Source organism: Argiope bruennichi, chromosome X1 (assembly GCF_947563725.1).
Source record: "Argiope bruennichi chromosome X1, qqArgBrue1.1, whole genome shotgun sequence".
NCBI classification, from domain to species: Eukaryota; Metazoa; Arthropoda; class Arachnida; order Araneae; family Araneidae; genus Argiope; species Argiope bruennichi.
This window is the reverse complement of record NC_079162.1, coordinates 7,235,967-7,252,471: the sequence shown is the minus strand read 5'-3', so window position 1 is coordinate 7,252,471 and position 16,505 is coordinate 7,235,967. Positions and strand designations below refer to the sequence as shown.

General features: G+C 38.6%; 1 protein-coding gene across 1 annotated transcript; it reads right to left on the bottom strand.

The window, feature by feature from the left end:
- Positions 1-1,852: 1,852 nt before the first annotated feature.
- On the bottom strand, positions 1,853-3,136 carry LOC129958469 (uncharacterized). The gene has a single exon (XM_056070965.1). The coding sequence runs from the start codon at positions 3,134-3,136 to the stop codon at positions 1,853-1,855; it is 1,284 nt and encodes a 427-aa protein (XP_055926940.1).
- Between the last annotated feature and the right edge of the window lie 13,369 nt (positions 3,137-16,505).

The following is a 16,505-nucleotide window of genomic DNA, read 5'->3' as shown; positions in this document are numbered from 1 at the left end:
TTAAAATATCTTTGGTGTAAAAAAATTTGAATAAAAAGTGGCAAATGCCTTCTAAAATTGAGGTCGTAAAGATTTTTCATGATCCCGTATCTCCATGTTCGATCATATGCTTTATCTATGTCAAAAAATACTGACACCAAATGATTCCTTTTTATAAAGGCCGTTCGAATATCCGTTTCCAAGGCCAAAAGATTATCGATTGTTGAACGATTCTTCCGTAAACCGCTTTGAAAAGGGGAAATAAATTCATTTTCCTCCAGTATATGAACGAGGCGTGCATTTACCATTTTTTCAAAAACCTTACACAAACAACTGGTCAGAGCTATTGGTCTATAGTTGGATGGTTCTTGTGGATCCTTTCCAGGCTTTGGTACAGGAATTATTATAACAAATTTCCATTTATCAGGAAATACATGCTCTCTCCAAATTCTATTAAACAGACACAGAAGATTTTGGAGGGATCTGTCAGATAAATGCTGAAGTATTGAATAAGTAATCCCGTCCGGCCCCGGTGCTGTTTGTTTTGTGACAGATAATGCTCTGCGCAACTCCAAGATAGTAAAATCAGCATTGTAAGACAGATGCCTTTTAGTTTTAAAGCGTAATTTGATACCTTCTTGGTATTTTTTGTGCGTAAGAAAAGGTTCCGTGTAGTTATTCGATGAACATACAGAGGCAAAAGCTTCTGCAAGAGCATCAGCCATTTCCTGAACGCTAGAAATGTCTTTCCCATTCTTTTCCAAGCAAGAAATGGAATGATCAGATATACCGCATACTTTTCGAATGCTGGTCCACATATATTTGGAAGTTGCAGCAGAATTTATACTTGACACGAATTTAATCCAATAAGTCCTCTGACTTCGCCGTTTAACTCGTCGTGCTATAGATTTGGCTTTTTGAAAAAGAATTAAATGAGTTGTTGTAGGATGCCGCCTAAAAACGTTCCAGGCCTTTTGAAGATCTTTTTGTGCATTTGTACAATCTTGGTTCCACCATGGTTTTTTATATTTTATCTTTCCTGATCCCGATTTTGGGATAGTAGCATCTGCAGCTTTTATAATAGTGTCAGTTATTAAATTTACAACGGTATTTAAATCTCCATTCTCTACCATATTGCGTGTTATCAGTGCCCTTGAAGTAAAGTCTATCCAGTCAGCTTTTTGAAAAACATATCGAGGTAAGCGTGAATTATTTACACCATTTCCAGTTAAATGATCTAAAAATATGGGAAAATGGTCGCTATCAAGCAAGTCAGTCCCCACTCTAAAATTAAAGTACGGAGCTAGAGAAGGTGAGCATACAGCGAGATCTAGTGCATGAAAAGTTTTGCTCCTTTGATGAAAATATGTTTCTTCTCCATTATTGAGCAGGCATAGTGAATGGTTATTAATAAATTCTTCAATCAGCCGCCCACGAGGATTAACATCTTTACTTCCCCAGAGAGGGTTATGACCATTTAGATCACCAACTATGATGAAAGGAGATGGTAATTCATCCACTAAGGCATTAAGATCTCTTAATTCTACTGGGGTTCTGGGTGGCAAGTAAAGACAACATATTGTCGTCAAAAAAGGGTTCAAGACTCGAACGGCAAGAGCTTGCAGATTTGTATGTAATGTAATGATAGACGAGGGCGTATTATGGGATACAAGGAGAGCAACGCCTCCAGTAGCCCGATCAGATTCGTTATCGTTTCGGATAAGGCTATAACGTCTTATTTTCATAGTGTCAGACGGTTTCAAATAAGTTTCTTTCAGAGCTATACAAATCGGATGGGTATCTTTAATTAGGTCTTTAATATGAGTTGTCTTGGTTCGGAAACCACGGCAGTTCCAGGAAACAAATTTGGCCATCAAGATTGGGATTTATCTGGAGGTTTTTTCTTTCTTTCCCCACCTGATTTAATTTTAGAGATAGTAGTCGGGTCTAACTCCATATCGGAGAATTCAGAAGATGATGTATAAGCTTTTAAGAAATCTTCTGCTACAGGATGTCGATTCATTAGCACTTTCTTTTTCGTTCTTTGCTTTGAGTGTACTTGCCAAGTTTTATGAGATGATGACGTGGAAATTTTTGTTTTATTATTACGATTGCGTTTGGTGATTTTATCCATTGCAGGGCAATTGGATGACAGCGAAGAAACAGAGGAGACTTCTGGCAATTTTGTAGATTGATTTGAAACTGAACTAGTGGGTGGTAACTGAGTAATGCGAGAATCGGTTTGCGCACTACTACATATCAGTGTTGCTTTAAGTACATCAGAGAAAGAGACACCAACTCTTAGAGTTCTGTCATTTATTAATTTTCTTGCTTCTGCGAAGGATATGTTTTTCCGTATTTTCGTGGATATCACTTCCTTCTCTAGAGTCCATTTAGGACAAGATTTTGAGAAGGAGGTATGAGGCCCGGAGCAATTGACACATTTCATGGTGTCTGAAATGCAATTGTTTATGTCATGTCCAGTTTCAGCACATTTCGCACACGTGCTGGTTTTACTGCGACATGCTTGTTGGGAATGGCCGTACCTTTGACATTTAAAACACCTAAGAGGGTTAGGTATGTATGGCCGAACTCTACAAATTTGGTGTCCCGCTTTGATTGATTTTGGAAGAACTGGCGTTTGAAAAGTTAATACAATGTGCTTTGTTGGTATAAGTTGACCGTCACGTCGGACGTTAATACGACGCGCGGCGCATACATGCTGATCGGAAAATTCTGTGACGAGATCTTCATCAGACAAGTCGATAAGATATGGCTCAGAAATAACACCACGTGAAAAATTATGCAAAGCTGTTTGAATAGGAAAATCACCTAATTTGGTAAGTTTGCCAATAAGAACAGCTTGTTTTTCCGACGTCTGCAACAGAAGGTCACCAGAGCGTAGTTTTTTAATATTTTGTACTTCACCAATTGTAGACTGGATTAATTTGTTTACAAGAAATGGAGAAATTCTATGAAAGGTGTTTTGAGTGCTAATGATCATGAAACGAGAATTGGATGATGCTACAGTGACGTTAGAAGAAGAGCCCATATGACATTGGTAGTGATTCAGGTCTGGCGGCATCGCCCACCACGGAGCCCAACAAGGGATGGTAGTTACCGGCTCTGGAAATTGTCCAACCTCGGCACTTGCCATAATGCTAACCAGAACCTATACGCTGGGAGTCACCCCCGGGGACACCCTTAACGCCAAGCCCAAGGAGTGACCCCTTCGCTTGATCCCCTTGAGCAGCCCAGTTATGTGCCTGGGATACCGGCCGATTGATACACCGGAGACCGAAATGTCTCACCCATCTAATGGGTCGCCACGCACGGCCAACACGTGGGGTTTTTGGCTGTCCATGAGAAGCAAACAGAACGGCGACAGCTTCTCATGGAGAGCCCCCTCGCCTGACGTCGAGGAAATGAAAAACAGCAGAAGGCGTAGGGGAGATTGAACATGAAGGGAGTAAAGATCCCTGGGAACCTCGGGATTGGGACACCCGTACTCACCTATAGTAGGTAAGCCCCTGAGGGCAGTGATTAAAGAAAACACTTCAACTATTAAAACATCTTTACGTGTTTTAAATTTTTTGCATGGCATATCACTGTTTTTGCCTACAGATGACACTTGGAAATTTGGCTTATGTGCACTCGATAAAGAACTTTGATATGCCTAATATATCGATATAATTCAAAACCTAACCCTTTATGCTTACCAAAATGCGTAAAATAAGGATAACACTATTTTCTCAGTATTTCGGCTGCTATAAAATATGTTAAATGCATTGAAGAATTGACTGTCCGCGTTTCTGGCAAATAGTCACATTTTGAAGTTAACAACAGCATATGAGATAGCACTGAAATGAAAGAAAAAAAAACTTACTTCGAAATCGTTTATGTAATTTTTACTAAATATTAAAAGTAGAAAATAGTTCATATAGCCCAGTTCCATGGAAACAAATAGTCACCTTTCTGAAAATCGTATGCTGAATTTGCTTAAAACCATAAACTCTGTGAACAAATACGATGTTTTTCTCCCTTCTATAAATCATGGCACTAGATAAAAGAAAATACTTCAGAGATTTGACTAATTTCAAATGCGAGTTTATCAGGAAGAGGAAAATAATCACAAGTTTCAAGCCATATGCATTGAAAATATTTTTAACTTTGAATAACGTTGAGTATTTTTACCACTTACAAGAGTTTTTGTTGACTTAAAGTAAGTTTAATATATAATTTTTTTTAAGGTTGGTATGAATGCTGATCAATACATTGATAACCTAATTTTTCTTCGTCATCTCTCTCTCAAAACTATTATAAGGCTTTTCATTTAGGCATGTATCTACTCCATATTTAAAAAATCCAAGGTTAGTGCTGATCAGAAACATTCCGAAATGAGTAGAGAAACTACGCTGTTGCCTCCCCAAAATAAGACTTCTAATTACAAACTGATGATCACCATGCAAAAACTTAATACACATGAAGATGTCTTAATAACTGAAGAGGTTTCTTAATTTTTGTTATTTTCTGCGTTCATGCTATTAATTGTTTGCTAACAAATTATATTCTAGTTTTGAAATGTGTTACTATAGACCAGGGATAGCGAACCTTTAAGGATCAACGTGCATTTTTTCTAAATAAATGTTTAAAGATGTATAGACGTGCCGTCAAATAATTTTGACTTGTGATTATTGGAAAAACAATAAAACTAAGTACTAACAACTCAAAATTCTTTATTTACTACGAAAAAATACATTTTGCATTATATCGTAATAAATGTTTTAGTTATACGTGTAATTCAAAGTAACATTAGTGTGACTTCTGTTGTTGCAGATTAGATGACAAATAACTTATGTTAGGGTTGTAAGATGTTACTTTTAGCAGAATACTTGTTGAATTGGAGTCATCTGTCAAATGGTTTCTAAGCGAGTCTTTAATGTTATTCATCTCTGAAAATAATGACTAGCAGGCATAGGTAGATGAAAATATGATTAAAATAGCATGAGCCAGCTTCTTCAAACAGTTAAATGTGTCTGGAATCGAATTTCAAAATTTCGTTACTAGCATTTTTACGTATAATGCTTGTTAATCTTTTTGTTTCAATCAAATCCAACTTTTTCCTTGTTTCAATAAATTTTTGAATCCATATTCAACTAGACTAAAAATCAATTAGTCGCATTTCAAATTGTTTAATTTCCAACCAATCGAATTGGGACACATGTCTTTAAAAAACATCAATTTTGAAACCCACATAACATCCAGCAACTGTGGGTACTGTTCTATTTTCCCCTCATTTTGCAGCAAAAGTTTGATTTCTTCCAAGCAGTCAACAAATCTTTGAAGTACGTTCCCGCGGCTCAACCAGCGAACATTATTATAGATTAGTAAGTCATTATATACAGAGTTGACTTCATCCAACAAAGCATCAAACTGCGCTTATTTAAAGCCTGTGACGTTATGAGGTAGACTATTTTTGTGACTAACGCCATTACATTAACAAGAGATGTTAAACCACACTTAGCACAAACGCTTGTTGGTGAACAATGCAGTGGAATTCAAGAATCGAACGTCCTACATCTGTTTGAAATAAACTAATGAAACTATTTGCTTTGCCCATCATATTTGGAGCACCATCGGTTGTTATTGAAACAATTCTTTTCAAATCAATTTCTTTCTCAGCAAGCGAATTTTTAACAGCTCAACAAATATCTGTGCCCTTAGTAGTTGTTTGCTAACCACGCTTCCTTCAAAAACTCCCGCTCTTTAAAAGGTTTACTATGCCGAGCAATGACATTTACAGCCGAGTGACTTGCCGTGCTTGTATGACAATTTTTGCTAACATATTTAATCATAGACATCGACTGTTTATTTCTTTTATTCACTTGCAATTAGTTCTTTTTGCTCTGGTTCGCTTTTTTAGTGAAAGGATTTGGAATTTGTTTCAAAATGCCGTTTTACAGACGATGTTCAACATACCACTGTTCTAGAACATAAAACATACACCGCTTTGTCGCCTTTACTTATCACGCCACGCCATATTTCTCGGTCCACCAAGTTTGAAATTCTCCGTTACACCTACTATCTTCCACTTTTTTTTTTTTTTTTTTTTTTTTGCTGAACTAGCCATGTTAAAAATCATAAATATAACACAAATAAACTTTAAAATACTCTTGTGTCAAAGAAAATGTCTATGCTATGCGTAGACAAACTTTGCATCATTAGTAATTGTAGTCCACCACGTAACTAAGGGAATACGTTAACAAATGAGTGTGCTTCCAGTGATGATTCCAAATCCGAACTACAATCCTAGCAATACGAACTGAAACTACTTCGAAGTTCGTATATAATGACGGCACACTCACTTTGCAAAGTGCACGATGGTGTGAATCAATGATATTGTTTGATTTTTTTCCAAGCATGAAATAGAGTAGGGAATGAGAATATGCCCACCGCGACCGATCAGTCGTGTTTGTTTGTAATACTTCATAGTGAAATTTGTTATTTTGAACTGAAATACAAACCGTTTTGATCCGTGGCGTGCCCAAAATATTGTATCGTGGGCCATTGGTTCGCCATCCCTGCAGACTAAGAAAATAAATGAAGTCATTTTTTTCGGATCTGGAGATTTTCAAATGTATATCAGTAGAAGTGATATACATTACTTTTAAATACTTAACAATTTTTTAAATAAATTAGTCGTAAATTAGAATTACCGTAATTTTACATTACCGTTTGTTTATATATTCACCATACGTTTGCCGCAGCATGGTCATGTTAGGCTTTTGAGCCATTAAAATTCAACTTCAACTCTACTGATATACCGGGTGCGGCATAAATTCGTGCAAACTTCAAAAGATCAAAATAAAAAAAAGTAATGCTCGAAAAAAATTGCCGTTTGCGGGAATATGTTCAGAAAGCCTTTGGATTTTGTTATTTCCATTAAAAAATGTATTTAAAATGACCGATAGATGGCGCTCACATGTCATACCGAGACGGTTTATGCAAATAAGCATATCTATAAAACCCAAGGCTGGAAATGGATCAATCATTCGACGCCAGTAGCATGCTATCGCTACCGGATCGAGCATTAGTGGTGAAACTGTTTTATAAGAACGGGGAATCCGCGACTAAAGCATTGCGACAGTTACGGACGGTGAAAGGAATTAAGGCGACGAAAAACCCATTTCATTGAATGGGATTTTGAATTCAGTTCGCCGTTTTGAGGAAACGGGAAGATAAGAGGATCATCCACGAATTGGCAGACCATCCGTCAGCGCTGACCGCGTCCCTGTTATCCAAAGGGTCATGAGAAATGTGGCAGCCGAGACTTCAACGGGGAGTTGCAGTGCACGTTAAGCAGGTAAAGTAACAGGAATTCAGGAAAGGTCGATCCGACACTTTCTGCACGAAATATTGAAACTGCATCCGTACAAGATAGAGGCATTTCACCAGTTGTTGCCAGCAGATTGCGAGAAAAGACAAGCCTTTGCAACATGGGTCCTCTCACAAATGGAACGTGACCCAGAATGGTTACTGAATCAGGTGGACAGATGAATCCCACTTTTCATTGCATGGTGACGTCAATACGCAAAACAGTCGTATCTGGGCGACATCAAACCCTCATGCGTACACGACCAAACCACTACATTCTACGCATGTGACTGTTTCGTGCGGTTTGACTGCGTCCTTCATTCTAGGCCCTTTCTTTTTTGAAGAGCGTTGTTCTGTATCCGGTTGGAAAACTTGTTCCGTCTGCAGAACGCTATCTTAGGCTTTTACGCGACCACGTTATGCCTGCTTTGCAGCAAAGACGTGCATTATCTTACGTCACCTTCATGCAGGATGGTGCCCCGCCCCACGTTGCTAGTTACGTTAGGACGTTCCTCCTTGACACATTCACTGAGGACAGAGTGATAAGCCGAGGATATAAGAATGAGTGGCCCTCATGATCGCCAGATCTTGCTCCAGCGGACTTTTGGTTGTGGGGATACCTAAAGTCTCGTGTCTACCGGAGCTCTCCTGCCACTTTGATTGAAGTGAAAGATGCCATTCAATTGGTCTTTGGTGGCATCGATGCCGACATCTTACAAGCCTCACTTGCTTAATACCTTGTGGTGGTGGTCATGTTGAGCATCTTTTGCTTTAAAATAAAATGTACTATAATGTTACTGTGCTCTGTTTTCCTGATTTGCATAAACCTTCTCGGTATGACGTGTGAGCGTCATCCATCGGTCATTTCGAAATACATTTTTTAAATAGAAATAACGAAATCCAAAGGCTCTCTGAACATATTCCCGCAAACCGCAATTTTTTTCGAGCATTACTTTTTTTATTATGATTTTTTGAACTTTGCATGAATTTATGTCGCACCCGGTACATATGCATTGAACTGTTGTAATTAATTTATAAGAAGAGCGTTCGAATTATGATTAGGGACAAAAAAGTGCGTTGTTGGCGCATGCGTGCTCCCAACCGGTCATGTGATCATGAGTGTAAACAAGGGGAAACCCGGGGAGACGCCGTCAGGATTTCGGCAATAACGGACGTGGGTAGTTGTTGGTTGAAATTTATTGGCGCAAGAGCCATGTTTTGGCTAAAACTGCGCCAGACATACGATTAAAATATTTTCCATAACAATTTAAAAGCGTTATAAGAATTAAGTTGATCTGACCAATGTTTTTAAATTCCACATGTAAATTTAAAAAGTAAAACAAAAACTGGGGCAGAGACGATTTAAAAGGCAATAAAAACTAAATAGAATTATAAAAACCAATGGTTTTTAAGAAGCGAAAAATATTTTTGTGGGGATATTCACCCACTAAGTCTAGAAGTGTTAATGATAATGGCGAAGAAAACAAATGATTGCGATGATGATTAAAGGAGGGACATTGTATTAAAATGTGTAAAACAGTGAAGTCTACACGGCATGTCGGACATTTCGGTGCTTCATCTCCAAACAACAAATGTTTATGAGTAAAACGGGTGTGCCCTATGCGAAGACGAGTCAGTTTTACATCAATCTCTCGCATAGGTAGAGCAGGCCACAAATTAACAGAAGTTTTTATTGAATGAAGCTTATTATGGACCTGTGTATCCCAGTCATTCTGCCATAACTGATTAATAAAATAAGAGAATGCTCTCTTCGCATCCGTATATACAAGAGATTGTTGCAGAAACAAAGAAGCTTCTTTTGCAGCTTTATCCGCCAACTCATTTCCAAAGACACCAACATGGCTAGGAACCCAACAGAAAATTATATTAAAACCATTATTATTAAGCGTATGCAGAGAGGATAAAATATCAACAGCAACCGGGTGAATTCGGTTGCTAAAATTAGAAAGGGTTTTCAAGGCACTCATGCTATCAGAGTATATACAAAATTTACGCTGGGTAGAAACTCTAATCTGCTGAAGTGCATAAAAAATGGCTGTTAGTTCAGCAGTAAAGACTGAACAAGAGTTATGCAGGCGATGACTGTGAATAGTAGATCCAAATACTATTCCACAGCCAACATGTTCATCTGGTTTGAACCATCGGTGTAAATAGGTGTGTAGGAATGATAATGGTTGCGATGAGAATTAAAAATTTGCTGAAAAACAATCGGAGCTGTTGTGGATTTGTCAAAGCCGGAAAAAGGATTCAAGAAGGAAAAAGCTGGTATATCCCAAGGTGGAAAAACCGAAGGGTCAGAAGTTTGTAAGGTAACGTTGCTCAGGTTCGATTCGTGTACAATGCCTTTGATTCTCTCACTGAAAGGTAGTATGTGAGAAGGGCGAGCCTCATAAAGTCTGCGGAGGGAAGCAGGAAATTGAATATGAGAACTCGGATGTTGTGGGACACAAAGTGTTCGAAAATAGTATTGAATAGAGATTTTCTTTCTGCGTAATTCGAGCGGTAACTGATGGCATAAAACATAAAGGCTCTTCACAGGTGAAGTGCGGAAAGCACCAGAGCAAATTCTTAGAGCTGCATGATGAATAGTATCTAACCTGTGTAAAACAGAAGATCTGGCAGAACCATAAACCATACATGCATAATCCATCCGAGATAAAATAACAGCATTGTAGATACGAAGAAGGGATGCGCGATCAGCACCCCAAGATGTACAGGAAAGCACCTTAAGGATATTTAATGACTTTTCACACTTCTTCCGTAATTGCAAGATATGCGGGAGGAAAGTGAGTTTCCTGTCGAAAACCATTCCCAAAAACCGCTCTTCATCAACAACAGGAATAATAATATTTCTTATTGACAGGATAGGGTCAAGATGAATGCTCCTTTTTCTACAGAAATGGACACACTTGCTCTTTTCAGCTGAAAGTTTATGTCCATTGTCATCGCACCAACTCAACAATTTGTTGATAGCATTTTGTAATTGCCGTTCAATTAAGTGCATGTTACTCCCTTGACAAGAGATCTGCAAATCATCGACATATAAAGTTCCGTTGACAGATGGTGGCAAAATATTTAAAATTTCACTAAAATGTAGGATAAAAAGTGCTACGCTGAGGACACTTCCTTGCGGAACACCCTCAGCCTGAATAAAAGCATCAGAATAAAAATTTCCAATCGTACTAGAAACGTACGAGTCGACAAGAAACGTTCAATAAAAATTGGGAGGTTTCCTTTAAAACCCAAGTCGAAAAGTGTTTTTAAAATTCCATAACGCCAAGTACGGTCATATGCCTTTTCTATGTCAAAGAAAATGGAGACAAGGTGATTTCTACGGACAAACGCGTTACGAATTTGGGTTTCTATTTGAACAATGTTATCAATAGTTGAACGTCCTTTACGAAAACCACTTTGTTGGGGCGGAATGCAAGCTTTCTTCTCCAATTCAAAGACAAGTCGGGCATTGACCATACGCGCAAGTGTCTTACAAAGGACACTAGTTAGAGCAATCGGTCTGTAATTCAGAGGGTTAGCAGGGTCTTTGCCCGGTTTCAGGATGGGAATCACAAAAGCTTCTTGCCACTGTTATGGGAAATTTTGCTCACTCCAAACTCTGTTAAACAGATATAGGAGATTGGAGAGCGATACCTCATCTAAGTGGCGAAGCATATTATAAGTGATACCATCTGGGCCAGGGCTGGTATCATGAGCTTGAGATAAAGCTGAAATGAATTCAATCATCTTGAACTCACAGTTGTACGGAACAGGTTTTCGAGTATGAAATTTCAAAGACTGTTTTTCCGCGCGATTCTTAGTTGCTATGAATGAAGAACTATAGCAATCAATAGAGGAATTTTGTGCAAATGTCTGCCCAAAAATATTAACGATATCCAATGGAGCAGAGTGAGTCGTACTTCCAGTTTTAAGAACAGGAAAAGAAAATTCCTGATAGACTCCATTTGCTGCCTTTACCTTCTTCCACAACTGTTTACTTGTAGTACAAGATGTAATCGAAGATACATATTTTCTCCAGGAATCCCTCTGACTTTGACGACGAATGCGACGAGCAATGGCTTTGGCACGTTTGAATGCGACGAGATTTTCTGTGGTGGGGTACCTTCGGAAGATGTTCCACAGCTTTTTCTGCTGTTTGTGGCTGTCACGACAGGCTTCATTCCACCAGGGTTTTCGGAATTTCCGTAGGCGTGGTGAAGTTTTAGGAATTGTTTTTTCAGCGGCACTAATTAAACATTTAATGACGTTTCGTACTGCTTCCGTGACGCATGTAGTATTGACCATAGACTTTGTAATTTTTGCCAATTGTCTGAAAGTCTCCCAATCCGCTCGCTGGAATAGATAACGCTGTGGCAGACAGGTTCCACAGCCTCTATCAGCATGGGAGACAATTAGAGGAAAATAATCACTATTATGAAGATCATCCCCAACTTTCAAATTCAAAAATGGTAATAGCTCGGGGGAACATATGGCCAAATCGAGATTATGGAAGGTACGTGTGGGTTCATGGAAATACGTTTTATCATCCTTATTGAGCAGACAGAGACAGTTATCAGTTAAAAACTGTTCAATCTGTCGCCCACGAATGTTTGTATTTAATGAACCCCACAAGGAACTATGTGCATTGAAATCTCCAATGATCAAAAATGGTGTTGGAAGCTGGTCCACCAAGTTGTTAAGTGCTTGTAAGTTAATGACATCATGAGGTGGTAAGTAGATACTACAGACTGTAACCAGTGTTCTGATATGGACTTGTACAGCCACAGCCTGTAGAGGTGTATGTAAATTTAACGGTGTGCTTGGGTATAGATTTGATGTCAAAATACAGACACCTCCAGAATTGTGCACTCCGGTGCCTGCATCTTTCCGAACACAATTATAGCCTCGTAGTTTTAATGGAATGTTGGGTGTCAAGAAGGTCTCTTGCACACCAAAACAAACAGGATGAAAGGTGTTGATAATGGTCTTCATGTCCTGAAGTTTGGAGCGAATGCCGCGACAATTCCACGAAAGGAAGGTACCCATTAAGAGAGATGTGTCACAGAATTATAAGCAGCAACAGTAGGAGTTGCAGAAACGTCGCAACTCATATCAAAATCATCCTCATCTTCCGATGGGTGCAGTTTAAGGTCGGGACTATTACGTTTACCACCGAATACGGACGTCAAGTCCTTATGTGCTAAACCTTGTGCCGCTAGTCCCAAAGCGACAGAATTTTTTCTAATAGATTTCTTAAGTTTCGCAGATAGATCTTTCTGCGTTTGGCCACGCTTTGCAAGTTTTAATTTCATTGACTTTTGAGGTCTAGATTTGGTTTGAGGTTTTACTTGTTTGTCAGTGTCAGAAGCACTGTTTATGGATTGTTCTGTATCCGATTCAGAGGTTTTCTTTCCTGCTTTGACAGATTTCGTACAACTGGGACATGTACAATTTGCACAAAAAGATTTTTGGACAGCAGACGCATAACTTACACCAGGCGTAGGCGTTTGTATTGCGATTTTCCGCCTAGCCTCAGGATATGAGATGTTTTCCTTGATTTTAATTGTTGTTATTTTCTTTTCTAAGATCCAACGTTCACACGATCGAGAGAAGGATGTATGATTTCCCCCGCAGTTCACGCACTTTTCTTGTGCGGTACACTGCTGGCTATCATGTTCTTTTCCTGCACAGCGGGCGCAAGTGAGGGTCCCGCGGCAGTTCGCCTTCGAGTGGCCAAAACGCTGGCAATTAAAACACCTCAGGGGATTAGGTATGTATGGTCTGACAGGTCACCTTATATATCCCACATATATAAATTCAGGTAATTTTGGCGACTTAAAAGTTAAGATATGGTGTTTTGTCTCAATTATATTGCCGTCTCTCCGGATGGTAATGCGGCGGACATCTGTGACACCTTGAGACTTCAATTCCTTTGTAATTAAGTCTACAGGAAGATCCAGTATTTCACCACAAGTTATGACACCCTTAGATATATTTAACGAGTGGTGAGGGCTGACACTGACAGGTATTGTAGATAACGCTTTCAATTTTTGAATTTGCTGGGCTTGCTTTCGGGAATTTACCTCGACAAGCAAGTCACCAGAACGCATCTTGCGAATAGATGTAATGTCACCAACAGTTGCAGCGATAGCCTTTTGCACTAAAAATGGCGAAACGGTTTCAAACGTTTCATTATTTTCGGAAATACGTTTGATGACGAAAAACTTGTCAAAATGGTTTTCAAAATTAACTTGTTGAGGAATAATGTGACGCCCACTAAAGGGACCTTTCTTGGGAGGAGCCATATGATATTGAAGGAGATTCGGGCCCGACGGCACCGCCCACCACGGAGCCCTACAAGGGAAGGCAATTACCGGCTCTGGTTTTTTCCAGCCTCGGCATACACCTCAGTCCTAGCCGGAACCTATACGCTGGGAGTTACCCCCGGGGACAGTGACCACCCTTAACGCCAAGCCCAAGGAGTAACCCCTTCGCTTGATCCCTAGCAGACTAGCCACTCGGGTGACCATCTACCAGCCGATTGATGCACAGGGGACCACAGTGCACCACCCGTCTTTCAAATGGGTCGCCACGCACGGCCAACACGTGGGACATTGGCTGTCCATGAGAAGCAAGAAGCAAACAGAGTGGCGACAGCTTCTCATGGAGAGCTCCCTCGTTTGCCGTCGAGGGAAAGAAAAAACAAAGGTGACAGCAGAAGGCGCAGAGGAGAGTAAACCTAAAGGGAGTAAAGTTCCCTGGGTACCTCGGGATTGGGACACCCGTACTCACCTATAGTAGGTGAGCCCCTGAGGGGAACGGACGTGGGTAATCACTGTGCTAAAGTATGAATCGAAACCCACAATAACAAAATTTACTGTCATTTATATTAATGTTTTGTGTTGTCTTGTGTGATGTCAATAAATAATTTAGAAAAAGGCAACACTGGTCCGTCGTTATTTTATCAAATGGAATCTGGATTTTAAGCCAGACCATTTTCTGGTCCAGTCGATCGTGAGACGAACCATGGATACTATAATTAAATTAAACAAAGCAAAAACTTCCCTAAAAGGAAGTATTTCAAGAATTGAAAACTTTGCGGATAAAGTGTCAGAAGACACAAGCTAAATGGACTTAGAAGTGAAACTGAAAAAAATCGACCAGGGGCAGCAAAATGTAATCAGTATAAGAAGAAATTCATTTGAACTGGATGATGCGGATGCAACTGAATTAACAGATCTTGAAGAAGAATTGGAGCAATGTGATGTCCGCCTCGAGGATTTGGAGGTAAGAATTAAAAACCTTAATTAATTCTTGTAAACCTCCTCCTGTGACTTCAAATTCCAAAAACGCAACTGAAACTTTTAATATACCGACAAAGATCCCACCGATAATACTTCCCACATTTTCGGGAAATTATGAACAGTTCAGTAACTTTAGAAGTCAATTCGACGATTTAATTACGTCAAATGAACAACTAACGCTGTCGCAGAAACTGTACTATTTGAATTCTTGTCTCTCTAATGAAGTTAAAGAATTTGCATCTTCATTTGACACTTTTACCTCTTTGTATAAAGCCCTAGAATCTCGATATGACAATAAAAGATTAATAATTGACATTCATGTACAGTCAATATTAGATTTTAAGAAGATAGAGCATGAGAATCCAAAAGAAATACGCGAAATGATCGATTATATTCAAAAAAATCTGCGAGCGTTAAAATTGCTAAAATATGAACAAAATGATTTATTTGATATTTTCTTAATTAACATAATGTTGAAAAAATTAGATAGAGAAACTCGAAAGAATTTTGAACTAAACCAAGATCATAAAAATGTTCCTACATTTGAACAATTCATTGCATTTTTAGAAAAAAGAGAAGCCGTACTTTTATCTGTAATTAGATATTGTGCTGTTGAAACAAACCCATTCACCAAAAAACCTCTCAATTTTTCGACTAAAACTAAAACTCTACTTGTTAAACAAAATATTGAAAATAAAAGCTGCATAATTTGTTGTGAAAAAAATCCACATCCAATATATCTATGCCCTAAATTCCTAGAATTAACCCCAGATAAAAGATTTAATTTAATAAGAATGCATAAATTGTGTGAACTATGTCTCCGTAAAAACCATAAGAAAAATGAATGCAATTAGAAATATCTATGCACCTGCGGTCTGAAGCATTCTAAAACGATCTGTTTCCGACAGACAAGCGAGAGACGAAAGCCATATGTTTCGGAAAGTGTAAACAACCCCACCCCTTCTAGGGGTGAGTCGGAAATAAAAAATAAAGAAACAGAACTCCTGGGGGAGAACAAAATTCCTTCGGCGCTCTGTAGTACAGTGTTAAATAGCTTGCCTCGTCAAAAAAAGAAAAGTGTTCTATTAGCTACTGGAAATATTTTCTTGCAGAATAGAGAGGGTACATTAATAAAATGTACCTGCATTTTTGATTCCGCGTCAAACATTAATATTTTGAGTAAGAAAATGAGCGAAATTCTTGGAATTAAACTAGAAAAAATCCAAACTTCAGTTTCGGGGCTTAATTCAACGAAACAAAATTTAAAAGGAAGGTTGAACACTCTCATTTCAAATAAAAATAGAAATTTTATGGAAAATGTCGAATTTCTTGTAACAGAAAAAATAACAGGACTTACTCCTAACGTTACTTTAGATATTTCAAAAATGAAAATTCCTAAATTTATGGAATTATCTGATCCTCAGTTTTTTGAGGCAAAGGAGATTCACGCTTTATGGAATGCGGATGTTTTCTTCAGAATAATGAAAGATAATGTTTACAGGGTGAATGAGGAGTTATTATTTCGAGAAACAGAATTTGGTTGGATTGCGAGTGGACGACTAGAAGAGGCGAAAACTAACGATGTCTTAGGATCATGTTTTCTTCTCAATGAAAATTCTAAAGAAGACACATTAAAACAATTTGTAAAGAATAGGGTTCAGGAAATTACGGGGTTGACAAATCCTAATACTTGGTTTCACTGTCCAGGAAAAGACAACCCTTCAGACTTCTTGTCTAGAGGACTCAGTGCTAACTCTCTCGTATGTGAAAATAAGTGGTGGAATGGTCCATCATTTCTACTATCTGATGAACTTCCTGAAACTATTTGTGAGT

Bases quoted from the DNA above. Each gene is read 5' to 3' on its own strand.
- LOC129958469 (XM_056070965.1), bottom strand. From the start codon at position 3,136: ATGGCAAGTGCCGAGGTTGGACAATTTCCAGAGCCGGTAACTACCATC.